Source organism: Mixophyes fleayi, chromosome 6 (genome assembly GCF_038048845.1).
Source record: "Mixophyes fleayi isolate aMixFle1 chromosome 6, aMixFle1.hap1, whole genome shotgun sequence".
NCBI classification, from domain to species: domain Eukaryota; kingdom Metazoa; phylum Chordata; class Amphibia; order Anura; family Limnodynastidae; genus Mixophyes; species Mixophyes fleayi.
Window position 1 is genome coordinate 199,667,314 of NC_134407.1, and position 27,240 is coordinate 199,694,553.

Below are 27,240 nucleotides of genomic sequence, written 5' to 3' on the forward strand. Positions count from 1 at the left end.
TTAAAGGGATGTCAGCTGTTAGATACACTAATGGATGTCCTTGAGTGTTGTGTGAGATTGTATTATATGCAACATTTTTGTTTATAATGTCTTTATTAGTTTTATGAAAGTATAACTGTGCACATATAACAAAGATTGTAAAATACAGTGCGTCATTAACAGTCTTATTGTGAAATAACTATGTGCATAAAAGAACAGGACGTTCTTATTCTTCAGTTAAGTGATGTCCGAATAAGTGGTTATCATTTCCGGGAAAACATAATTTTTTCTCATGTGGAAAAAAGGGAGTAACAAGTAAAACCAAACAGAGAAGAGGGAAGTGGAGGCTTGTATCTGAGCTCAGGAAAGAGAAGGAGAATTAGTAGAAGGCTAGTTTAGTTTATTTTAGATGATTTATTTGATTAATCCATAAGTGTAGGTTATATGTAACATTTTATACAGCTACTCTTAAATTAACTATGATTACATATTTGTTATATGTTTATGTCTACAGTGTCCTTTAATTCAGTAATACATGTATACTATAATGCACAATGATCACATTATTTTTTTACATAAATAATTATTTAGCAAAGGACTGGCTTAATTATATTTGGTCTTTTATTTAGCATAATCTATATATTAAATATAATTTTTATTACTGATTATTTTTACATCTGGGTTCGTGAACGTGATTGAAAAACTGTGGTTTCACGGATGAGAACTAGTTAAATATCCTTTTATATAATTGGATATTCCCTCTGATGAGGAGGGTTTAAAAACCTGATGGAACCTGACATTCTATACTTGTTTGATAAAGTCATCTCTAACGAATTGTACCAATTTTCCTTGCAAATCGTTTTTTGTCTGCTGACTCACTCTGTCAGACTCTACATTGGTTGCCTCTTTTTTCAAAGAATTCAATGTAAAATTCTTCTACTAATATACAAGGCCATCAACAAAATTGCACCGACATACATCTCCTCACTTGTCTCAAAATATCTCCCAACTCGACACCTCCGTTCTGCACAAGATTTGCTTCTCTCTTCCACTCTCATCACGTCCTCCCATTCCCGGTTACAGGACTTTTTAGGGGCTGCACCCACTTTGTGGAATTCACTACCTCGCACAGTAAGACTTTCCTCCAGTCTTCAAACCTCCAAGCGTTCTCTGAAAACCCACCTCTTCACACAAGCTTATAATATTCCTCAACCACCTTCTTAATCTCCCTAGGTTATCCTATTACCACCCTCTACACAGCTAACACAAATCAACAACCCTCTGACCAACATAGTTGTGTGACTGAGCATACAGCCCACTAAATACTTTGTAACCTTTGCATTCTAGCAGGACAAATATTCAATATGATGTAGCACTTACCCTTGTGTATCCAACCATTGTCCCATAGATTGTAAGCTTGCGAGCAGGGTCCTCTTACCTCTCTGTATATATGTATGTATTACTCAGTATTGTTTTATTACTGTTTGTTCCCAAATGTAAAGCACTACGGAATCTGCTGGCGCTATATGAATAAATATTGATGATGATGATGAATTGAGACTACTTAGAGGAGGAAAGCAGAAACTAGATTAAGGGGTGAATCTAGACTTTGCTTTGGGGGAGTGTTAGCAAAGTTCTCCTACCACGCAACCTCTAATGGGGCACCTAATTGGTGGATAGTTCCAGTCATTCACCATTCAAAGTGTGGAGATACATCAGTCAGTGTGCTGCTGGGATGTTGTACAAAGTAATTGGGCAGCTGCTCACTGCATGTTTGTGCCTGACGGCTAAGAAGCAGGCACAGCATGCGGCCCAACCACTCCAATTGCCATTTAAATACAATCGGAGAGGCCAGACAAAATCCTCTGCCTTTCTGTTTGTGGCACAAAAACTTGCAAATTACAAATTAATCACCCCCTCTCTGCTTGGGGTTGGGGATGATCATTCACGTAATTTCTGAAAAAGTGCATGCTACTGCACTACAAACACGTGTAAGTAATCAGAACACACACTGCTGTGTTGTCATAAACTCGTATGTCCAAATTCCACGTGGACATTCCTAACTGGGGAGGTGAGATGGTCACTCGCCTGTTTATGAGCTTTTATACATGGATCTGGGATCTGCTTTACAAGATCCCTGGGTTGAACAACGGAGGTACTTGTTGGACTTGTACAGTTGGGTCTGTGTATTTACTGTGACTTTAGTCCTTCTATTGGGACAATTTAGTTCCTAATACAGACATTACTCTGGCGGAAAGATAGAGTACATGGCATAGTAGATGAAGAGGGATGTGTGGCATGGTAGGAGGAAAGATAGAGTACATGTTAGGAGCCCCTATTACAATACGTCATGCTTGAATTGTGGGTTGGGTTTGTGGATTGGGAGTGTGGCTGGACGAACCAGAAACTTAGCCATAATTTGTCCCAAATGTTTTACCTGAAATGTTGGGAGATATGCACTGTAGCCTGCTCTTTATCACATCACATCCAGTAGTCACATCTCTTTCAAACGGAACATTAAATAGCTTCACCAATCCTGCCACAGAATACTGTGTTGCTGTCCGCTTTTCATTCTCATCAGTGTGTTTTCCCATTCCTTTGGTCCAGAGCCTGTCAGCCTCTGTCACCTCTAGGTACAGGCCCATTGTACATAATACTTAATCCCCCTCTGGGCTGTAAATGCATTTTTTACCAGGTACATTTTTCTATATAGCTTGTACAGTTGTTCTGTTTCTGAATAATACTGATTTTTACTTAGCTTTTATTTTGAAGTAAGATTTTGTTAGAGTTTAGGTTAAACAATGAGGGTTCCATGGTTTGGGTGGGACTTGTGTCATTCACAATAATGTAATTTTGATGGTATACTCAGTGTCCAATTTGACTTTCTTATTCTTTTTTTTTTATCAAGACTTCACAATCAACAGTATAGAGCTGTCTGCCATCCCATCCACCAAACTGACAAATGGACAGAAGTTGGAGTTGAAATGCCTTGTGGATTTTGCCAGGAGCACAAACTTCGAGTTGGAAAGTACAATCTCCTTTTATAAAGATGACATTCTGATTCACAACGTCACCACCACCAGACAGCAGGAGATATACACTATCCAAAAGGCCAGGGTGTCCAATACTGGCCTCTACAAGTGTCAGGTGTCCGTGAAAGGCAGAGAAAAAAAGAGCAAGGAATTAGAAGTCAAGGTCACCAGTAAGTATATATTGGAGGATGACGCTCTAGATCCATGTGCTGGTGTCGCCAGTTATTTAGTTGGCTGAACCAATTTGCAGTCTATTGCTAAGTACTAATACCATCACTGAGCAACGAGGCAGGTTTTGCCTCATGCCTCAGTAAGGTCACTTGTTCCTACTGCAGTGGTTCCCAAACTGTGTGCCTAGGCTCCTTGGGGTGCCTCGGCGATCTCACAAGGGTGCCTTGGCCAGGGCCAGTGGTAAGCAAGGTGGGGGACTACTTGGTAATTGTTTTGGCTTAGGGGTGCCTTTAAAAAAATTATGGAGGCCCTAAGGGTGCCTTGAACCGAAAAAGTTTGGAATCCACTGTACTACTGAATTGATTGACTGAATATTGTAGTCTGTAGGCAACGCAAGCACTTTATAATACAATGTCATATTGTTTGCAGATAATTCGCCAACAAAATTTTATAAAGTTCTCTCAAATGAATCCACTTAATTAAAGAGCTAACTCTGAAACAATGTGAATGTATCCTTCATGTGAACAGTATAATACTGGTGTTGTATGGTGCATCGTTTTGTAGTTAATACTTTGCCATAGATAACATTGAACGTGTTAGAGCTGACAATTATAGAAACCCGTCAGAGATTCTTGTGACTCGTCAGGACCTCTTCTCTTTAAAAAACAAATAAATATAAAATTGAAAAAATAGAATTAGGATAACATGTAAAGGAGCACTCCCCACATATGCCTCTATATGCAACAAAGTTCAACCATCAAGTGAATGAAGGTCGAGGTGTGTACCCTTTGGGCGCCACCAATTTATACCTTTAATGAAACATGCCTAAAATTATAATTAAAACATGTTTATTTGTTTTAGGGTCATATAACTATGAGTAGTCTACAACTTGTTCTAAATTATTTTGTTGTACTCTCTTAGAGCTATCTCCACCGTCAATCTATGTTTCCAAGACAGAGGCAAGAGAAGGAGATGAAGTAATCGTCAAATGTGAAGCTCTAGAAGAGGAGCCACCCATGAAATTCAGTTTCCACAAGTTCATGCAAGATGAGATAGAAATTAAAGAAACGAAGACCAAGATATCAAAGTTCAACTTTGCTGAAGCCAAATTTGAATTAAAGGAAGGGGAGAATATTTTGAAATTTAAGTGTGATGTGAAACTGGTTGTCATAGACGAGGAAACATCAGAGCGTAGTAAATCCAAGACCGTGACTGCCTTGGGTAGGTATGGGTCATTCTTCCCTGCCCTCATACTTCCCTAAATGTATGGTACAGTAAACGCATAAGTGTATAAGTTTAGGTCAGAGACCAGTCATAGCCATAGGAAAGTTTCTGCAATCTGCTTGCACCTATGGGATCTCGGTACATCTGTCCACCCAAATGGGTTTAATATATTATCAATCATATGGGGTCACTATGCATCTTGGTGCAATACGGTGGTTTAGTGGTTAGCACTTCTGCCTCACAGCACTGGGGTCATGAGTTCAATTCCCGACCATGGCCTTATCTGTGTGGAGTTTGTATGTTGTATGGGGCCACCATATATCCATATTTCATACTATATAGGTTCACAAAATATTAATACTTGCCCACACAAGTGTTTATGACTATAGATCTGTATATGATCACAGATTTCAATTCACCAAACCTTTGTAGCTGCATATTCATATGTGTTCACAGTCTATGTCCATTTGCCCGTATGTACAGATTTGCTATAAATTTTTATCTTCCCAGTTGTATGGCTTCATAGACTATATTCATCTGACCATTTTCACAGATTCCTTATATATGTCTATCTGTCCATACCTATGTGTTACATATATATCTCTATCAGTCTGTTCCGATAGGTGTGCAGACTCCTGACCATCATCAACAAATATTTTGAAGTGAGCACACTTATGGGCTCGATAGACATATCTAGGTGTCCACATCTATGTACTGTACAATGTCTCCTGATGTTTTTTGTTTGTTTGTTATGCTTGATTTTGTACCTGATATTGCTTTGTTCTACAGCTCCATTCACCACACCAAAAATCGAAGTCTTGCCATCCCTCAACTTCACAGAAGGAATTAACATGTCGGTGAAATGCTCTATTCAGAGGCTTCCAGAGGAGGTGACCATCACGCTGCAGAAGGACAGTCACATTGTTAATAGCTCCACAACTGAGACTTTATCCTATTTCCAGTTTGCTACTGTGAAAGACATGGGTAACTACACATGTAAAGCTGAGGGACAAAGAGTTTCCAAATCCAGCAGTGTCATTATAAAAGTGGCAGGTATGTCAGAGATTATTCTTCCTTTTTGAAAACTACCTTTATTTTTTTATTTTGCTGAACATCGGCATCCAGGATTTTAATAACCATATAAAAGTGTCAGGACCCACCAAGATTGGAGACCAACTATTAGGAATGACACCTAAATGTGGGAAAGCACTAAAAGAGAAATTAAAGGTGATAACGGGGTTGTCCACTTTAGGACAAACAATTCATTCAGTACTACCCTCCCATTATAGTAGAGCAAGATGTAGCTTCTCTACAGAGGGACTTAAATAAATTGGAGGATTGGGCGGCCAAATGGAATATGAGGTTTAACATAGATAAATGTAAGTTATGCATTTAGGGATCAAAAACAAGAACGCAATCTATAAATTAAATGTAATTCATTTAGGAGAATCTATAATGGAAAAGGATTTGGGAGTGCTCGTAGACAGTAGACTTAGCAATAGTGCTCAATGTCAAGCAGCAGCTATAAGGGCAAATAAAGTATTGGCATGCAGAAAAAGGGGCATAGATACAAGGGAAGACAGTGTAATTTTGCCACTGTATAAGTCATTGGTAAGACCTCACCTTGAATATGCAGTACAGTTCTGGGCACCACTCTATACAAAAGATAATTTGGAACTAGAAAGGGTTCAGAGAAGGGCGACAAAAATGATAAAGGATATGGAGTCATTAAGTTATGAGGAAATGTTAGCTAGTTTAGGCATGTTTACTTTAGAACAGAGGCATCTAAGGAGATATGATTACTATGTACAAATACATTAAGGGTCAATACAGAGAGCTTTCATGGGAACTTTTTACCCCAAGGACTATACACAGGACACGCGGTCACCCCCTAAGGTTAGAGGAGAGGAAGTTTTACAACCAGCAAAGGAAGGGGTTCTTTAGAGTGAGGGCAGTCAAGATATGGAATTCATTGCCAGGGAAGGTTGTGATGGCAGATTCAATAGATATGTTTAGGAAAGGGTTAGACAAATTTTTAGCGGAAAAGTGTATCCAAGGATACGACCGTTAATTAAAATGAAGGATAGTAGTGCATATAGGGTAAAAATAGGACTGCAATATTGGGTCTGGGGGGATTTTCACAATTGAAACAGATTGGCGGTTGCTTACTCTGGATCAATTTCAAATATAAGTGCAGGATCGCAGGAGATCCAAAATAGGTTGAACTTGATGGACTGGTGTCTTTTTTCAACCTCCTCAACTATGTTACTATGTTACTATGTTAGATTGGGACACAAATAATAACCTCATAATACCCTCTGCCTAGCACTCTAGAGTTCTTCAGTATATGGGAAATTCAAACTACTAGGGACATGGGTAACACTTGTGACACTTGAAGGCGTATTTCTTCTTCTGGACTTCCAAGTGGAGAATTGAGGTCTGGAACAATTGAGAGGGAATTGTACTAACTTGGAAAGTCGCTATAATTAATTTCCTGTACATAGTCAATAAGAACTTTGCAAAGGAGATTTTGGCAAGTTTCAAGATACTACACACCTCAGTTATTCAGAAACTATAATAATCATTTAAATATTAATAATATAGGTGCAGCATGGTGGCTTAGTGGTTAGCTCTTCTGCCTCACAGCACTGGGGTGATGAGTTCAATTCCCGACCATGGCCTTATCTATGTTCCCCCGTGTTTGCGTGGGTTTCCTCCGGGTGCTCCGGTTTCCTCCCACACTCCAAAAACATACTAGTAAGTTAATTGGCTGCTATCAAATTGACCCTAGTCTCTCTCTCTCTCTCTGTCTGTGTGTATGTTAGGGAATTTAGACTGTATCCAATGGGAAAGAAGTGAATGAGTTCTCTGTACAGCGCTACGGAATTAGTGGTGCTATATAAATAAATGATGATGATGAAATAAAAAGCCAAAAAAAACTTCATGTAAAAAAAGGAACTGATTCACTATAAGTTTCAAAAACTCTTCTTTCTCCTAGCCAACTGAAATGCATTTTTCTGTTGCATTTACAAACTTATTACAAATGGTCCAACATTAATTTATTAGGCTTAGTAGAATGCTAGACAGGGTGACAGTTCCAGGGACACATTGGGAAGGCACAGCCAATCTATCTAGATCATATGGAGACCAGTAAGTGAAGTTGGACAACAACTGTACCCACTAGCAGGTCATTATATAACCAGATTTCCCACCAGTTAAAAGTAACATCTGCTTGAGTTCTATAAGACTAGTATAGTTTTGCTCTCCCAGACACAGTCATTTGGGGCCTGTATGGTCTAAATTACCAAACTAACCATCCAAATGGATGCAAGCATGGACAGTTCTACTGACAAGAAGTAAGAATACTTTTTTCCTATGTACAGCAATTGCATATTCGGCTCTGAAAGGTTACTAAATATGTATTTTGTGAATGTTACTAGCAGTTTGTTTATATTAGGCACCTTATATTCTAGGCCTAATACTAGTTTAGACAAGTGAAAGAACACCATTATACAGATTACACATTCCTGTGGATATACGACTTAACCTTTTGCATTGCAAAGAGTTGGTTTCTTCTTCAAACTCTACAATAATTGGGAATAACAGACAGTGTAATTAAAATCGTTCTCAGGTATGGAATCAGCAATTGCCACATAAAGAAGTGGTTGATTAAAAACTGGTACTGGGCAGTGTTCAAGCAACGGGACCCCATATGATATATTGTTTCATACCTGATCACCTACCAAGACACTCATCATTCTTTAAAGGGATTGTGCTTCCTTCCTTTGTGTACATACTGATCTCTGTTTTGACACGGATAGGCAGAAATCCAGTCAGCACCCACAAAAGCAGACACTGAGAGAACCAATTAAAAGTCCATTTACTCCTTTATGATTAAAGCATAAAATTTGCCATGTGGCTTAATATGCCACTGGCTGTATTTTTATGTTTTAATTAGAAGGCAATATGTATTGAGTTTACAATGACACCTTGAGTTCCATAGTTGATTCCTTCAATGTCTGCTTATGAATTCAAAATTCTATCTGCATTTGGAGTTGAGCATTTTAGAAATTAGAAAGTTCATACATCTTACATGCAAAATCAGGTATTCAAATTGAGAGAGAGAGGATGTAAAGTATGCTATCCGAACCACATTTGATTTAAAGTTTTTGTTGAAAAAAATAAAGTATAAAGTAAACATCATACTTCATTATTTTTACAATAAACACCATAACATTTCCCTAAGTTCAGTGGAGAATACATTAAACTCCATATGCTTAACTCATATGCCTCATACTTAATCACTAATTTTGAAAGGGAAGGGCATCGGCTATGGGTCCCGGACTACTGCTCCAAACATCTTTATTATAATCTGCCACTGAATTAATCACAGCCTCTATCACATATGCACTGTTTCAGCAATTCTTTAAAAAAAATCTCCTTGGTCAGAAACTAGACCGACTTGAACCCCATCTTCCAGCTGTGTCCTACTGTTGTTTATACTGAAATCATGTGCGAGAAGACTGAAGAAGGACTTTAAATTTGCACACGCACACACACACTGATAGATCCTGATGTTCAGCCTGAGCATGATCTATCTCCAATTTGACCACATATATACTTGACCTTCAGGCTGAGTGGTCGAAATGGGAGAAGGGGGGGGGGGTTATGTTGGTATGCCTTACCGCCACATCTCCTACTACTTTGATTGTCAAATGACCAAATATTCACATTCACTTACATTTTCCATACCACCAGTTCTAAATTTCCACTTCAATCACTGACAAGACCCCTGTGGGGGCTAAATAAGTATAGTTTTGGCTGAGTATGCTACCATTTTGGGCCCACACATAGAGAATTCTCTGGGTAACTTGGTTAAAAGTGTCCAAACTGCCTGACAGTATCAATCTATTTGTGGTTATTTTAAATTCATAAAAAATATACAACAGTCTATACTATTAATTCTGCACTTCCCACAATTAACTAGCCATAGCACTCAAGCAGCAGATTGGCAAGTATTCAGATGTGTCAGATTCTCGGACACTGAGAATGGTTGTTGACATAAATGTTAATAAACAGCAGAGAGGAGTATGGCTGATTTAAGGAGATTTTAAATTAAAATTAGTGAGAATTAGAGAAACATTTCACCTAAAAATGAAAATTTAGTTTGGGGGGGTCATTAAGATATGAACAAGCATGCATTCCTTCAGTGGCCCTTCTCCAAACCAGAAAGCTCCTTCAAATGCTTTGAAGGTCCAGGGTTGCATATCGTACTCCTACTACTGCCTACTTAATTCAGTCATCTGTGCAGTACCTGCCCTGTTACGTGATTATTATTATTATTATTATTATTATTATCCTATTGATCTTTCCATACAGGTGGGGAGAGGCATCGATAACACTTAAAATACAATTGAACACATGCTAAAAACATATTGTATTGTAATGATAACATACTGCTTGAATAATACATTTTGACTTTTACCTTTCATATTCTTTGGATATTGATGAAAACCCTAATCCCATATTATTTACAGAACTGTTTCCAAGACCACGTCTAACGATGCAGAACTACAGTAAGAACCCGTTCATCAATGAAGGCGACAAATTATCTTTGGAATGTTCTGTTTCTGACTTACCCCCAGAAGTTTCAAACAAATTAGAGTATTATTTCATCGTAAACAAAGGAGTCAAAAGACTTGTAAAAAAAGGAGAAAAGTTTAATCTCACAGCAAAGGAAAGTGGGGTCTACTTGTGTGAGCTCACAATATCCAACATCACTAAGACTAGTGATTCAGTGCAGATCCAGGTGTATGGTGAGTACTGAGGCTTGTCCAACAAATATACCAGATTAAGTAGATAAGGAACATTGTATTATTAATAGTCGTATAATATTATTAAAGAACCATGAAACCAAATCTAAAATATAACATTGTATGCACATTTTAAAGCATTTTCCCAATGATATTTTAAATATTTGAATGCAACTAAAGTCCTATAAAGGAGTATGTATGTTATCCACATATATTAATGGTTTCACTCCAGTGTCCTCCACATAGTATACATATATCTATATATATATATATATATATCTATATATATATATATATATATATATATATATATATATATATACACACTTTTCTTGTGATCCCAACGCTAAAGTAACAGACACCAGCTCCCTAAGTTTCCTAGACACAGGCCACTGTCTGGCATTGGTCAATTTGCTTAAAAGAAAAAGACAGATTTAAAGAGTTTACACTGCTCCCACAGCCCTAACTTGATGGGCAGATGACACTCCCACCTTGCCTTTAAAATGGAGTTATTTGCAGGTGCTCTGTTTGATTGCAAACACACTCTGTCTGCTGGCTGCTAGCTGTGTTATATCAGAATAGCTGTGTTATACCAGACTCTTTACTATTATTTTGTCACACATATGTCCTCCACCTATATCTCTTTAACTATATCTCTTTAACTAGGTACACTACTGTACAAATGTGTAGCTCTGTTAGCAGCCTTTCTCTGCAGATTTCCAGCTAAATATCTAACTCCACTCTTAGAAGCCTGTAGCAAACACCTCCCTTTGTCACAATATATATATATGTATATATATATATATATATATATATATATATATAGGTCAATTGATTACCGTGGAACATATCAAGTTCCTCAGTAAACTGCTGTAGGTGAACATCTCAAGAAGCTGATCTAGTAGTTGAGGATCATATATACATTGCCCTTAACAATATGTAGCCTGCACTTGTCAATAAATGAGAGCAGGGGCTAGATTTACTAAGCTGCGGGTTTAAAAAAGTGGGGATGTTGCCTATAGCAACCAATCAGATTCTAGCTTTCATTTATTTAGTACCTTCTACAAAATGATAGCTAGAATCTGATTGGTTGCTATAGGCAACATCCCCACTTTTGCAAACCCGCAGCTTAGTAAATCTAGCCCCAGGTCTCAAACCGCCACAGTACACAGTAGAGGTATACTAATAGGAGGTAATGGAGCTAAATTTGTAAATGGAATTTGTTCAATTATTTTTCTTGAATGACTTTAAACAGTGCAAGCGGTCTTATATTTTAGAAGGTATCGGGAGTAACACCTCTCATACTATTTAAGTGTGGCTGTGATGCTAGTAATATGAAGAATGCAGTAGGAGGGGGATTGTGTATTAGAAAAACATCTGCATCTTTTGATATTATTTACTGAAGACCAATTAAAAAATATTTGATATTCTTCTTTTCTGTGTGATTTTTCTATCAACTCCTCATTGTTTGTTTTCCCCCAGCTCCGGTCACCAAGCTCCATCTCAAACAAATTATCAAAGACAACAGAATGGTGGTACCGGGAGATACCTTGGAACTGAGCTGCAGGTCCCAGTCTGGGACACCTCCTATAACATACTCCCTGTACCGGGGGAAAAAGCATCTTCAGACAAAGTTTTTGGAAAAAATGGAAGCTAGGTTTCTAGTGAATGTGACTAAGCCTAATGATTCAGGACAGTACCAATGTCAGGCTTTCAACAGAAATGAAAAGTCAAATGAATCCAGCAACATTGTGAATATCACAGTTATCAGTAAGTCTTTATATATGGCCTATGTACTTTGGGTGATAGTAAGGCATACAACATGGTAGAAAAAGGGCAGACAGAGATATTGAGAGACAATAACTCAATCTAGTTTATGGATGTAGTCATCATAAATTCCAGAAGAGCTAGAACTAGGATCGGGAAGACTTGTATTTTAAACCTTCAATAATCTTTAAATGTTTTTAAGTTAAGGACAAATTTAGGATCTCTTTATTTTTTTTAGACCAACATTTGTGGTTGATGGATAACCGTTAGTTAATCTTTCGATCCCAATCTAGTACATGTTTAACCTAATCCAGTTTATTCAGTTTGGGAACTCGTAATCTTTCTATATGCATAAAAAAAGAAATGTAATTCTTTGTTTGTTTGTTTGTTGGCAAATATCTTCCACAGCTCTCTAGGTAAAGCTGCCAATTCTTACATGGTTACTTAGTATCGAAAAGTAAGCTATTAGACCACATAGCGACAACAATATTGAAAATATAATTTTTGGGTTGTAAACAATTGTTTGACTGCAGGAAGGAAACCTTGCGACAACACAACAAAATGACAATGCGACAAAGCAACAAATCGTATTTTTTAAATAGCATTGTTTCTCTATATAACAAATAATTTGCTAATATATAAAAACTGCTACACATTATAAATCGGACCCACGCAACGTCGAGTAACCCTGCTTGTATTGATTTAAAGGGCAACGAAACCCCTGGCCGCATCACAAACATTTTTTCTGATTGACCGGGGAACTTAGCGGCAGCCAATGGCCAATGTGAGCGTTACATTCACATCCTACCCTAGGACACACTTTTCAACCAAATACATCCTGCTGCAATGCAAGCAAGTCTACCTGCTAATTGTGATTGCAGTACAAATAAGGATTTACTTATTTTTAAATCTTTATAGGCATGCAGAAATGTAATGGAGCTGCATCTACTAGTTGTTACTCCCTTCTACAATTGTCTAGTTAGCTGTCTTGTCTATTTTTACATGCATTCCAAGAGTCTCATACCTACTTTTTTTGGCATATAATGTGCATTTTTGTACTCTGCATTGACACAAAAAAATGCATGCGCTTCCCCTCTGTTTCCAATTCTTCCCACGCTCATTCACGGATATAGATTGTAGATTGATCTGAACATTGGCTTATATAGATTTCAGTCACCTCTCATATAGACCAATGGGCGCTGGGAGTCCCATCCTAGGTCTCAGTTATCCCCCGCCACCCCTCCCTTTTTTTCCCCCTCCCCTTCCTTTTAAACTATAAAAAGGTCACACTCTTGCACATCTCATAGCGGTATTGGTTCACTCTATGACTTGATTTGGCCCGTTTCACTTGTACGTCATCACTTACTTTGGTCTTCAAGGTTCTTACTTCAATCATGTATATTGTGTGATGGATATTATAAATAAAGCTCTTAAAAAAAAATGCATCCGTATGCAGACTCGGCTACGTCTTGTACTTACTATTCTTAGGGGCATATTACCGTTATTACGGTAATAGTGAGCGTAAATACCGTTATTACGGTAGTTTTCTCGCTGGATTTCAGCTCGCTGCTCAGGGAGCTGCGAGCTAAAATCCAGCTTACTATTTCCGTAATAAGGGTAATAGTTTTAACGCCGTGGGGAAACTAAAGAATTGAATATACCCCTTAGGGTGGCAGGACAGGGGTGGGAAGGGGTCAGACAAATGTAGGGAAAGTAAAGTAAGGGTGTGTTAACGTAATTGTGGCACAATCAGAGGTGGAAGCACCCACAGATACACCAGTCAGGAGGCGTTCTGACCTCTGGTGCAAGATCCATGCTGATGAAGCCCCCCACACCCCAAAATGAGCCATAGCACTTATTACCTGGGCTGGTTGCGGAAATTACTGGGGAACGAGGCCCCCAAAATAGCCACAACCAACACCAGTCTATGACAGTAGTTAGTTAGTTAAAATATCATACCCCCTAGCTTGTTCACAGAATTCCTGACACCCGTAATTACTCGTTTTACATCTGCTTTTTGTACCTCAAATGTATCCAACTACATGTGACAGTGAAGTTGAGCAATTACATACATCTGACATACATGCCAAATATATTCATTTTATTGCTTAAATATAGCAACCAATTAGATTCTAGCTGCCATTTTGTAGAATGTACTAAATAAATGATAGCTAGACTCTGATTGGTTGCTTTAGGCAACATCTCCACTTTTTCAAACCCGCAGTTTAGTAAATATACCCCCTAGACTTTATTTTATAAGTCCATTGAAAATAAACTTGCTAAAGACTTAACTTCCATATCAAAATGTAATGGAAAATCTTTATAGGTTTTGTCAGATAGAGGCTGTAAATAAGAAGCAGTAGGTCAATATGTGATAGCAACCAGGATAGCGTAATGATAAACCTGTCTTGAGATAAGAATAAAGCCAATTAGGATATGATTAACAGTGTCAAAGTGAGATTTGCAAATGCTTATTGGTCATATGCTTGCATGGTTTGAAGATTTCAGTGGAGACATTTAGTTGCCGTGACTGATTTGCTTTTGCCCATTTTATATTTCCTGTAGTTCCTGTTGAGGATGTGAACCTCACAATCATCCCAACAAACGGTGAAGTGGAAGAAGGGGCAGAGCTAACCTTGATATGCAATGTAAAGAATGGAACTTTGCCAATCAATTTCCAGTTTTATGTCAAGAAAGGAAGCGAGATTCTTTTGCACAATGTGACGAAAAATGACCAACCCCACACATCCTTTGAAGTGCCATCATTTAGCAAAACAGGGGATGGGGCCTATTTCTGTGTAGCTTCCAACAGAGCAAACAAGAGCATCAAGAGCACATTTATGGAAGTGAAAGGTCAGATATTAATACCGATATAACAGTATATTTCTTTTTTAGCAGACTGTGGCGATTACGTATTGCATCTAATCACTCTTTGTTACTTTTCCCCTGAATATTCATGTATGACTATGTGTATATTTTATGTAACCTTGTAATGTAAAGTGTGCTTTGCTGACTGACACCAGTGACCTATGCAAGTGTCAAGAGTCTTTTGAAAGTAACCAAGATAGATAGATAACATCTCTGAGACCCTCCAGAGTTGTGTAAATAGTCTGGCAAGTCAAGCAGAGCAGAGGGACGAAATCCTGCCCTCTGAGATGCCAGACAAATATCTCAGGGGTAGATAACTCACTTTGAAAGACCTGTGTCATTCCGGGAATCAATCTGCCCTGAGAGAGCTAAATTCCGAAGGTGGGGATGAGAGCAGTGTGAGAAGTTAAAATCCATTACCGGACCTGATAATGGTGTGCATTCTCTGGAAGACCTGTCCAGGTTAGGATATGCCATCTTTCTCAAAGTGTACTCCTCTCATGCCAAGTCTTAAACTAGTAAGTTAGTGACTCTGGTTTTAATTCCTATTTTATTTCTGAAACTTGGTGCGCAGCTTACTTTTTATTTTGTATGTCTTGTAATTAACTTTTTTGTACTTAAGCCTTGAAAACATTTTTCGGATTAAATACATTTAATCTAACATACTCTATGATTCTTTGTGAACTTACAAGTGAGGCTCATGCTACATGTGTATGTGATTTAAGTGTGTAATATTAATAAGTGGTTTTGGTGAACGTAAGGACTCCATAGTAAATCCTTTGTTGTGGCAGAAAAGGTGTCTGCATTGGTAAGTGACTAAGATGACTTCAGTCACGGCCAGCTGTATCAGATTGCTCTATCTGAGACAGGCTGGGAGTTCGTGACACAGACCCACACAAGTCAATGGTTGTTTGTATCTGGGCTGAAGGGATTGAGATCACAAGTAATATAAAAGAGATGGTTACTTTAAGGTCCACACAGGCTCTGTAAGACATAATGGTGTGAGAATTTCGGTCTGATGCTATTAATGAACATGTTGCCCTTGTCACAAAAATAGCATAATGTTAATAAATAGCTGAGTTCATATATGCAGAGGAGTATGCAGCATCCGAAATTCTGTTTGCTAATATTTGGCTAATTTCTGACTCAAAGTTTGTGAATTGTGGCAAAATAGTTTTTTGGAGGGTACGTTTTCTTTAGGAGGAAAATACTACGTATTACAATTTTATTAAGTTTAGAATATGATTTGTAAGGTTTAAATTTATACATTACTCTTTTATGAAGTTTATAGTTTTGCTTGAGATGTATTTTTTTTAAAACAGAAAAAGTTCTATCAGGTGTTACTACTTCTAAGTGCAATGAATACCCCATATCAAATATTTAATAGAATAATGTTCAGAGCATATTTTGTAACTCATGGTCTACTGATAATATATATACTTAATGTTCTACTGAATTGGAATAGCAATTATGTTCTTGCAGCCATTATATTTTTTCAAATAAAAGAATACGCTTATCTTAGGGGAAAAAACCTTTATTGGCTGATTAGTTACGACAACCTACTGGCCCCTTCCTAGCTGTCACTTTCACGTCAGAGATGGCAAGATGGACTGACGGGTGTGGACTGGCCCCACACCAACGTTTTTTCCATCTGTACTTATTTTTCTGGAGAATATTGCATTGGAAAGTGGGGGGAAAATAGGGATTATCCATCCATTCTTGATTACTTTTTATAGATGTCTGAGCACATTTTCTATTTTTGACCAGTTATGAGATGAAGGGGTGGAATCATCAGACTCAGAAACCATAGCACATCTCATGACACGGGTCACAGTTTTCACCCACAGACATTTCCCCCTAGAACAGGCCTGTCCAACCTGCGGCCATCCAGATGTTGTGAAACTACAAGTCCCAGCATGCCCTTCCAACTATCAACAGGTTGTCTACTGGCAAAGCATGCTGGGGTTTGTAGTTTCACAACACCTGGAGGGCCGCAGGTTGGACAGGCCTGCCCTAGAACAATAGTGTCAGGCCGATGGCCTTCTGGAGAGTACAAAGGAGCAGAACACTAACCGGAATTAGCGCTACTGAACTAGTAGGTGCGGAGTCTAACGTACCCCTGGTAATTCACCAGGGACCCCCGCAAGGAGGTTTGGACTTCACTGCACAGGGTACGCAGGTCGCGGTCCTGCTAGCCAGTTGCCGGTGTAGTGTAGAAGAGTCAGACGTCCGGGTCACTCCAAACGGGATAATACGGTGCCAAGGGAAATCCAAAGAGTAGTCGCCAAACCGAGGTCACAGTACAATATGGGTCACGTAGATAGCAGAGTAGTCGCCAAGCCGAGGTCACAGTACAATATGGGTCACGTAGATAGCAGAGTAGTCGCCAAGCCGAGGTCACAGTACAATATGGGTCACGTAGATAGCAGAGTAGTCGCCAAGCCGAGGTCACAGTACAATATGGGTCACGTAGATAGCAGAGTAGTCGCCAAGCCGAGGTCACAGTACAATATGGGTCACGTAGATAACAGAATAGTCGCCAAGCCGGGTCACAACGAAGAGCAGGAACGGATGAAGCACACAGGAGCACTAAGGCACAAACCAGGAACACAGGCAGATAACCTGTTACTCTGGCACCCTAATGGCGCCAGAGCCAGGTTTAAATAATGGGGGAAAGCCGCTGATAGGAGCGCCCTGGAGGCGGCGCTGATCGGCAGCAGAAGCGTCCCGTTGCCTAGCAACGGGACGAAGACATAGCGCATGCGCCCGACATCAAACCCAGGAGGCGGAAGTCGATGCCGCCACAGAGGATCAGAAGTCCGTTCCCAGACTGACAGGGAATCAGCGGGGACGGCGTCTGACAAATAGAAGGGGAAATTGTTGGTGGAAGAACTATTAGCCTATTTTTCTGAATTTATATACATGTGACTGATGCCTGGTTTCTTTTCAGCTCATGCACTGTGGCAGACCCAATTCTCCAGTGACTTAAACTACTTGGCGAACTTTGGATTAATCTGTAATGATTTGCAAATAATTTGTGAATTAGAGTAACAAGGAAGCATTGTGGTTAGTACTGCTGTCTCACAGCACCAGGGTCATAGGTTCTCCCCAAGTTTTTCTTCTGAGTTCTCCAGTTTCCTCTCACAGTCCAAACCCATACTTGTAGTTGATTGGTTACTGACAAAAGGGACCCTTTTGTGTGTCTGAGTAAGTTATGATATTTAGACTGTAAGCTCCAATGGGGCAGGGACTGATGTGAATGATTATTGTGATTGGTGCTCTATAAATAAATAATAGTAAACATAATAATAATAGTAATATCAGCGGAATAACAGAATCGGTTGAATCCATTTCCCCATCTGTATTCAAATGGGGAATCTAGCTTTCTAAACTTTTTTTTGTGCCAATGATGTATAATTTGCAGTCATTCCAGAGTAAGGCATTTGTCATTCACAGCCAGGATCTCATCGGTGTGTCTCTGCTTTCAGCCATTCTCGCCACCTGGAAGAAAGGGATCATCGGCTCCTTCATCTTTCTCATTATTGTGGCTGCGGTAGCGATTGTTCTGTACTTCTACCTGGACAAGAAGAAAAAAGGTAACTTATCTTTCTCCTGTATTAGAGGAAGGAATCATTTAACTGTAGCTGGTGATATTTATCACCCACATTTCTGACGTCTGTTCCAGAATGATCCCAATGTATCAGTTTTCTCAAATCCTTTCTAACTTTAGCCTTTAATCTTCTCCTCTCTTTTGAGTCAAGTTGGGCAGACCTTCATGACTAGTCAAAGCTTGATCAGGGAAGTCTGCTTTGGATTTAGATAATAACTTTGAAATGTGTCTTCGAATAGGGTCAGAGCACCCTTATATTGGCTGTATTCATCTCCTGTTTGTCCATCTGTCTGAAGAAAGAGGTGGTAGAACAACTTTATAGCCTGTCAGTTTATTGGAATGCTCACAGCAGTACAGATTATTTCAGGATATGAGTGTGTTCATCTTGTGGGAGGTAGTGACTTGTCCAGGGCCGTCTTTCCCATTGGGCACAATGGGCAGGTGCCCGGGGGCCCGTCAGAGGCAGCAAAAAAAAAACAAAACCTGGAGGAAAAAAAAGACAATACTTACCTTGCGGTCAGCTGGCGATCCGGCTCCCTCCATGGTCTCCTCCTCCGTGCGGCGCTCGCAGTGCATGACGGGCGTGACGTCATCACGCCCGCCCGACATCCATTGCGGAGCGCGACGGAGGAGACCATGGAGGGAGCCGGATCGCCAGCTGACCGCAAGGTAAGTATTTTTATTTTTTTTTCCAGGTTTTTTTTTTTTTTTGCTGCCTCCGACGGGCCCCCCTGGGCTGCAGGGCCCATATATATAATCATTATATATTTTTTGTATATATAGGGGCCCCGGTGCACTGCTGTGCCCGGGGGCCCAAGATGTTCTTAAGAGGGCCCTGGACTTGTCCACTTGTGTGGACCAGGAATGGAGGTCTGAGAATGAAACAGTAAAAGAAGCAGGGTCCCCCAAGAGTTTAGTGATGTTAGACTGCAGTCAAACTGAAGCAGGATCATTGTGGGGACAATCGAAGATCATACCTCCAACTTGCTATCTACATTCTGCACTATATGCTTGTCAATTGTTATTTCTTCCCAGTTGCCAGCACAAACAGATTCATTATAATTGGGGTCTACACTATTAGAACACTGACAATTCAGCTACAACTAGATCCTTGTTACACTGGATCTCTTTGTGGTGATGTATAGAAGAGACCTAATCCAGCTCTCCCTGCAGTGATCTGGAGAAAATGGTAGATACAAGGTCATCCAGATTTATGTACATTGTAATGCACGGGGGCACGAGACATCCATACTGAAACAACATATATTAGTCTCAGGAGGAAGCCCTGTCCTAATGTGAGTTTGGGTGCAGGATGCAGTCATGTGTGTGGATCCATTGAATTAGACCCATATGCAGTAATCTATCTTACACAGCACTAGACAAGGGCTGCAAATTGTTTTGCTGTGTTCGGATTTGTCCGTATGTCACTTGCCATTTTCTTAAGTATTCTTTCTCATTAATTAGTGGAGGAGAAGTTTGCATTATCTGATAACTTTCCATTTAGTAAAGATAATTTATCATTTGTCAGCATACATATTTATAGTGTTCACACTTTTGGTTTTAGTTAATAGAACTTGTGGTTTTGATTTAAAAAATTATTAATGGCCTCACAAATATTGACACAAATTATTGACACAAACTATTGGATTTAGGAACTGGGGAGGGCGGGCAGGGGGGGCAGTAACCCCCCACCCCATGATTTCCTTTGGGTGGGCAAAGACTGTGCCCTCCGCCCCCCCCCCCCCCCCCCCCCCCCCATTAACATCTACACAAAAGCATTCATGGTACTCTTAAGTGATGGTATCTGTTCTAAACTTATGAAACTTTTTTTAAATTATAAACTGCCTTAGTATATATTAAATAAATATTGATTGATTTGTATATTTGAAAAACTCTTGAGTGTTCCGTTCATAAGCATTTAATAAATAACCTGTACTGATGATGAACAATTATTCACTTTACTTTTACCCTGAATTTTGTGTGGTGCGTTTAGTGACAAGCATGAGATATAGCAATTTAAATTTATTGCACATACCATAATCAGTGAGGCAGTGACTGTAGTTCTAAAAATACTCCCAATCAAATGAGATTGGGCTGTCAGTGAAACCTGAATAAAAACTAGTCTAATGACTATGAGAAATGTACATTTTTTAAAATGAACAATTGAATTTATCTATCTTTCTAATAGCTATTGTACAAATTGATAGTCAATATTAGTAATAATAATATTTATTTAATAATGTATAAATACCTTTTTGGCCAACTCCTGAAACATCTACAGTCACTGTTACAACTGTCATAAAATGAAATACCAAATGCAAGAAAAAGTGGCTCCAGGCCCTATAGTAGTCTTTGGTCTTCCCCCCCCCCCCCATGAAAATTTTCATTCCTACGCCTCTGGCTAGAACTAATGGGGCTGTTACAGAATAAACAGCATGGCAGCTATTTTCTAAATAAACTTAGTAACATCACTGACCTTGAGTATCTTCCAATCTGTATTTCTGCTATAGCTACATGCTAACTTGTTACTCACATTCAAGCTTCTTCACTGTGGCTTCTTTACTGCCACAGACTACAGAAAATCTATCCCTATGCTCTTACAGCCTCAAGTACCACCTTTATGCTGACGACACTCAACTCTACCTCTCTTCTCCTGATCTCTCTCCCTCCCTTCTCTCTAGTGTCCACCTGCCTCTCTGCCATATTCTCCTGGACTACTGCAACCTTCTCACTGGCCACGCCCACTCCCATCTCGCTCCCCTTCGATCTGTACTTCTCCCGCGCTGCCCCCCTCCACTGGAACAAGTTCCCTCGCTCCATCAGAACATCCCCCAATCTGTCCAGTTTCAAGCAAGCTTTAAAAACCCACCTTTTTCTAAAAGCCTTCCAGTTTCCCACTTAACTACCTACCTTATCTTCTGCCTCTCCCCCCTTCTTCCCCCTCCCCGATTCTGCCTCCGTTCCCCCCTTCTCTCCCTCTCACCCTTGTATCTCTCTGTCTATCCCTCCCCTTAGATTGTACGCTCCTTTGAGCAGGGTCATCTCTCATTCTGTTTCCACCACTTCTAACTCTGCTCTCCAGCTACTTAGCCCCCTTGACTCCTCTCGCTTTTCTCTACACCCCTTTGTGGCTCTTCCTGTCATCCGTGCCCTCCCTCTTGGGCTCAGGCTTCCAGCGTATGCAGATCTTCCCACCCCCCCACCGCCCCTGCCCCTTCCTCTAGCTGTGCTTTGAGTTACTGTGCTTATTGTTACTTGTACCGTGCTGTCTCACCTTGTACTGTGATATTGTTTTTCCCTGTACGGTGCTACGGACACCTTGTGGCGCCCAATAAATAAAAAAATAATAATAATATCGTTAACGATTTTACCAAAGCGCTGATCAGCATGCCGATACATGTGTACACACTATACACGTTTTACAGGATTTACTTTCAGATACATGCTCTTCATTTATCATAACCATGAGCTGAATGGCTTATCGTGACTTTGTAAACTCTATGGAGATCTGCTGGTCGTGAGTGCGTACACACTGCAGAATTTGACCGACATCGTTCTATCATCTACAGAGATTTTTTAGTGCGGTTATAAAATTAAATGAAACAATAGGATATGCATTGGTGCGATAAAACATGATCGTGGGAGCGTACACACTAATACGATCTGACCTAACGGTTGTTTATCTTGTGATTGGCACGATAATCGGGTGAAAAACCTGTAGTGTATACCCAGCCTTATACAAGATAAAGAATGTCTGCAGTCCTATGCAGTATTTAAAAATATCAAGTGTCAGCAAAACTGAAGGGACAGACAGCATGCTGGGAAGATTTAGTTAAGCTTACAGACTTATGTGTTTTCGGGAATATTATTTAACTCAGAAATACAAAGTTATCAATATAAAGTACTGTCTAAGGTACAGTATGGGTTCTTGCCTTATTTTTAATTATGGGTTTAGTGTGGTATAATCTTTAAATTCTGAAAGTATATACTCACTTATTTCCTTTTCCATTTTATTCACAGGGAAAGACATTTACAATGATAAAAGGTATGTTGTATAAAATATATACTTTTTGTAATGGCCATATTTTTGTTTAATGTGGGATAACATTTTAAATTGTAATGATTTTCCAATAAATAGGTTTGTTTTTCCTCTCATTGCTTTCCAGAACTTCAAAAGCTGTTAATTCAAGCACTGAAAAATCAGACGTGGAAATGAAAACCGGTAACCTGTATGTTGGTAAGCCGTTTAACGGAGCACTAAACCCACAATATTGAAATGGTCAGATATGAACCATTAACCAAAATACATTATTCAGTATTAACCCGATGCTCCACTGCAGCTCTGTTAAAAATAAATATGTGATAATGGGTTCTGATACTGGTCAAAAAGCCGCTTGTGCAGGCATTTGAGCTGATGTGGCACTGGTCCTGTATTTGAATCATCCAAGCTACAGAGTGCATGTCTGCCAATCTGGCAGTCATTCTCTGTCTGCTCAGTTGAATAAGCAACTCATATCTGCTGTAACATTTCAGACTTCTTTGTGCCAACATAACATAGCTACTCACTATATACTTGTAAATGGCTTTTTAAACAAAAATAAAATAAATTTGATGATAGTGTTTGAAAAACATGGGTTTATGGCGATATTAAAGGGAACTCCACATTCAGAGTATTCTACTCTTCAGTTAGATTTGTATGTTTTCTTGGCCTTGGCTACAACAAAAGACACATTCACGTCTGTGTATTGGAGCCAGCATAGTTGTTATTGCATCTAAGGGTGACACAAATAAGCAATTCTGCCTGAACTATATCATTCTTTGAAGTTGGTGTTCCCCTTTAAATAATCAGGTAATGAAATTAATGTAACCAGCTTGTTGGAACAAGGTCCCGTTTCATATTAATGCTTCATTCCAGGCAGCATCCAAAATGAAGACGAGCTCCATATTCTGAAAACAGCAGAGGACAACATAGGTATGACTATAGTCTTATTTTGTCTCTAATGAGTCAGACAGGAAATGGGATGGGTCCTTTTCTCCTTCTGTAATTGTGGATTGGTGTTCTGCCTCTACATCTGTCACCGGGCTTGGATCTATTACCAAACATTTCCAGGACTGTGCTCAATGTTTCTGGCTCTGACAAGTGTAATTGCTTTGGCACATCTCAGATTAAAAGATAAGTCTGTTTTTATGACATATTTTTAGTAAAACAGGTGCCTGGTTCTCCCTGTGGGATACCTGATTAATGTTTGTAATGTTCCCTGTAGCGTGAAACAATGCAGCTAACATTCTATCCCATGGATCAGCGATCTGGCTATGGTTCTGTGCGCTGTCGTACTTGCTGACATGTATTGTTATCATCCATTAATAGACTGCATCGGAAATTAAGAGGAATATTTAATTTCCATTGCAATTCCAATGGCACAGACCTGGCATAATCAACATCAAGGGCAGAAAGTGGGCATGTTGAATGATATTTTGGTCATGTCCTGGGCATGGTATGTTGGTCTTTTATCTACTGCGTATAATATATTGGACATTTAAATTGCCGGATATGACAGGGGCAAATGCAGGATTTGTAGAGGGGGGTTTCCACACCTCGCCCCCAGTGGGTGTGACCAGCATGCATGGGGGCATAGCTATAATATTAGACAGTGCTTGGCTGCTCTCCAACTCTTCCTATCCCCATAATATACATGGGCAATGCTGCATGCACTACATTTTCAAGCAGAGCTGTGTGAAGTGGGAGCAGGGTCCAGCCGCCTCAATTATACAGTGCCCCAGGTTTTGAGGGGGGTTTCCAGGCACTAGGAAACCCCCCTGGTTTGCCTATGTAGGATATGCTGGTTATTTACTCAGCATGACAAGCTTGTCATTTGTCATTGACATGACTGGCAGTTTCTGCATATAATGTGCTGTATTACAATGTGAAGGCATTGGTGTGTAAGAAAATACGACATTGAGACACGAGTCCTGTTTTCTGTAACAATGGCTTTTTTACTCACACATTGCACAGGTTATCAGATGTTTGCTCACTAAAAACCATCTCACACAATTTATTTAATTTTCATAATTAACAGGAATGTTGTCATGTAGCAGCACCATTCTTACTTGAAGTTCTGTCCATTTGAGCTAATCCATCTAGTTTATTTTTCTATTTTGGGATAACATTAATCGGAATATGTTTAACCAATCTCTAGTATCATATGTGTCCTTATAATAGTCCCTTTTTTCACATAAGTACGGATTTTTTTATTGGCAACAGTTGCTTGTTTTATATATATTTTTTACTCCTCCAAAAATCCTGTCATCTCCCCCTTCCTCTTCACATAACCTTACTTCTCTCACCGTCACCGCACTTATCTTGCCAACCTCAGTGACTGTAAATTACTATATTTCCCTCCTTAGGAGATATCTGTCTATCACACTCAAAACCACAGGCAACAGTATCTGCTCACATGATTTTAACTTGGTATCAGCGTAATTTATGATGTTATGCCCATACTTGCGACTTTCCCGGAATGTCCGTGAGACTCCCGAATTCCGGGTTGGTCTCCCGGACTCCGGGGAGAGTGGGGCACTCTCCCGCATCTGCCCACTTCCTAGTGAAGTGGGCAGGAGTTAAAGCCTCCATGACGAGATATTGGGCCTGCCCCATGCCGTAAAACGATGTGGGGCCAATTGATGCGATTCGTTGAGCCCCCCCCACCCCCTCCGGGATCTCCGGAGGCCAACTTTGTAAAGTTGGCAAGTATGTATTAGCCAGCTGACCAACTTACCAGGTCCTGGTTATAGGTTTTCACATATGTAGTAGTAAGTAGTCACACGCTCTAAATATATTGATTCAAAGACCATACTTGTGTAGTCTCAGCTGGTAATCAGACGTTGAAGTACAGGTCCAGTTTGGTGCCTTCTCGAAAATGTTACTGGATCATTGTCTATTCTATTTTTTCACTTGGTAAAATGTCATTATTGTGTCAGATCTGAATCTCAATCAGCCAAAATACTTTTTGATACAAAGTTAACACCTAGTGAACAGATACACTTAAATAATATTTGTCTTTTTGCTAGAAAGTCATAGTAATCCTGTATTACCTGCAGCTGTTAATAACTTTATAATTGTTTTTGAGTGCTTGGGACGCCTAATACCATACTTCTCCAGCTACCGTAAAAGCTTTTGAGACTTTGTTATATTTCACTGGAGAAGATCGTTCAAAAGTAAAAAGATCTATTATCTGGAATGTTCACGATTTTCTGAATAAGGGATTTTTCTGCACTGTGTCTATATTTTTCCGAATGACATTAGAAAAGTAGACTCGTCTTCCTCCAAAATGTCCCACTGCTTATTACACGGCTTAGCAACGCTCCTCACAGTGACTGTATGATGAGGCAGTTGGTGATTCTATTTGTGTGAAAGACATCACCTAGCAACAGCATTTATTTACTTTTTGGAATGTTCGTCCTGGTTTTAAGAAATGGATAAAGGTTTATAGTTACCATAGTGCCATTTGATTGAGGATAAGTTGAACTGTGTATTTACGATGGGATTATGGACAGGTTCAATATTTTTATTTTTTTCCCCTAGGAAATAATGAGCAAAACCATGATGGCGAGTACACAGAAGTGGATGATCCCAGCCCACACGTCCATGAAGGTGATGATTTATTCTGCTCTGTATTTACCGTGTTCACACTGATTTCAGAATACGGAGTATACAACTTGTATCTAACTCTAATTTCGGTGAACATAAGTGGTTGTGTGGCTGTTGCAGTGACCTTGTGAATGCAGCGTTTAATCCCCCAGTCCACCTGCCTGTGCCCTGTCCATACCATTCCTGTGTTTGTTAAGCATTGGAACAGTGCCTACAATCTGTTACTCCCAAGACACCTGCGTCTTCTGAATAACTTCCCTAATACTGCTGTGAAACAGTCATGTTCTCACCTTCCCTGAAAGTCCTCCTCCTTGCTGCTTCTGGATTTCTGGCATTCAGTGTACAGTAAAGATCTGGAGATTACTGGAGCAATAATCTGTTACTAGACCTCTGGCTGCTTCTCATTCCATGAACTGCAGCAGCCATTTGGATTTCCGGTGGTAGTCATATTTCTGACGGAAGAAATACAGACAGTTATCCTGCTAACAAGAAAATGCTGACAGGCTAAATGTCGGTATTTCAATTTTCCCAACACTGATAAAATGCAGACATTGTGATCGCCTACAATGAAAATGCAGACAGTCAAAATGTTGACATCAAAATCAGCAATGCCAGTGGGATCGGGATAAATGTCGTTATCTCTCCCGTTGAGATCTCGGACCCAACCCTTGAAGTTCAATGAATAAGAAGCAGCCAGAGCTCTAAAACCCGTTTCTGGAGCAGATTACTAGCAGCAATGCGGTGACTGCACCCCTGGGAGAAAATATATCAGACTTTCTAAAAAGAACAAGTGGAGGTGTTGCCCATAGCAACCATTCACATTCTAGCTATCATTTATCTAGTACATTCTAGAACATGATAGCTGGAATCTGATTGTTTGATATGGGCAACACCTCCACTTTTCCTTTATAGAAGGTTTGACAAATTTACCCCCTGGAGTTAGGATTGCTTTTTTGCTTTTCTTTTTTCAAGGCCCAGTGGAAAGTGTGGGTTAGTCAAGAATTATGTAGTTAATGCTTATTTATTCAGTTTGGTTATACAGCTTTGGTAACAGGTATCTCTCAGTACAGGGCTGGTGCTACAAATAAAAGTTTTGTGAACTGATCTGATAATATTTGAAGAATTGGC

At 39.6% G+C, this 27,240-nt stretch overlaps 1 protein-coding gene across 3 annotated transcripts in view; it reads left to right on the plus strand.

Annotated features, from left to right (window-relative positions):
- The window catches only part of PECAM1 (platelet and endothelial cell adhesion molecule 1), a 55,646-nt gene that overhangs the window by 19,313 nt on the left and 9,093 nt on the right, over positions 1–27,240 (plus strand). The window contains exons 3-13 of one of the 3 annotated variants that reach the window (XM_075177975.1): positions 2,888–3,181; positions 4,104–4,403; positions 5,196–5,459; positions 9,944–10,222; positions 11,702–11,989; positions 14,552–14,839; positions 18,343–18,450; positions 22,485–22,509; positions 22,631–22,701; positions 23,380–23,436; positions 26,047–26,115. In XM_075177975.1, coding sequence (XP_075034076.1) covers positions 2,888–3,181; positions 4,104–4,403; positions 5,196–5,459; positions 9,944–10,222; positions 11,702–11,989; positions 14,552–14,839; positions 18,343–18,450; positions 22,485–22,509; positions 22,631–22,701; positions 23,380–23,436; positions 26,047–26,115 — 2,043 coding nt within the window. Of the gene's footprint in view, positions 1–2,887; positions 3,182–4,103; positions 4,404–5,195; positions 5,460–9,943; positions 10,223–11,701; positions 11,990–14,551; positions 14,840–18,310; positions 18,451–22,484; positions 22,510–22,630; positions 22,702–23,379; positions 23,437–26,046; positions 26,116–27,240 lie in introns of those variants that run through there. The other 2 variants (XM_075177977.1, XR_012677748.1) reach the window with 2 other exon arrangements.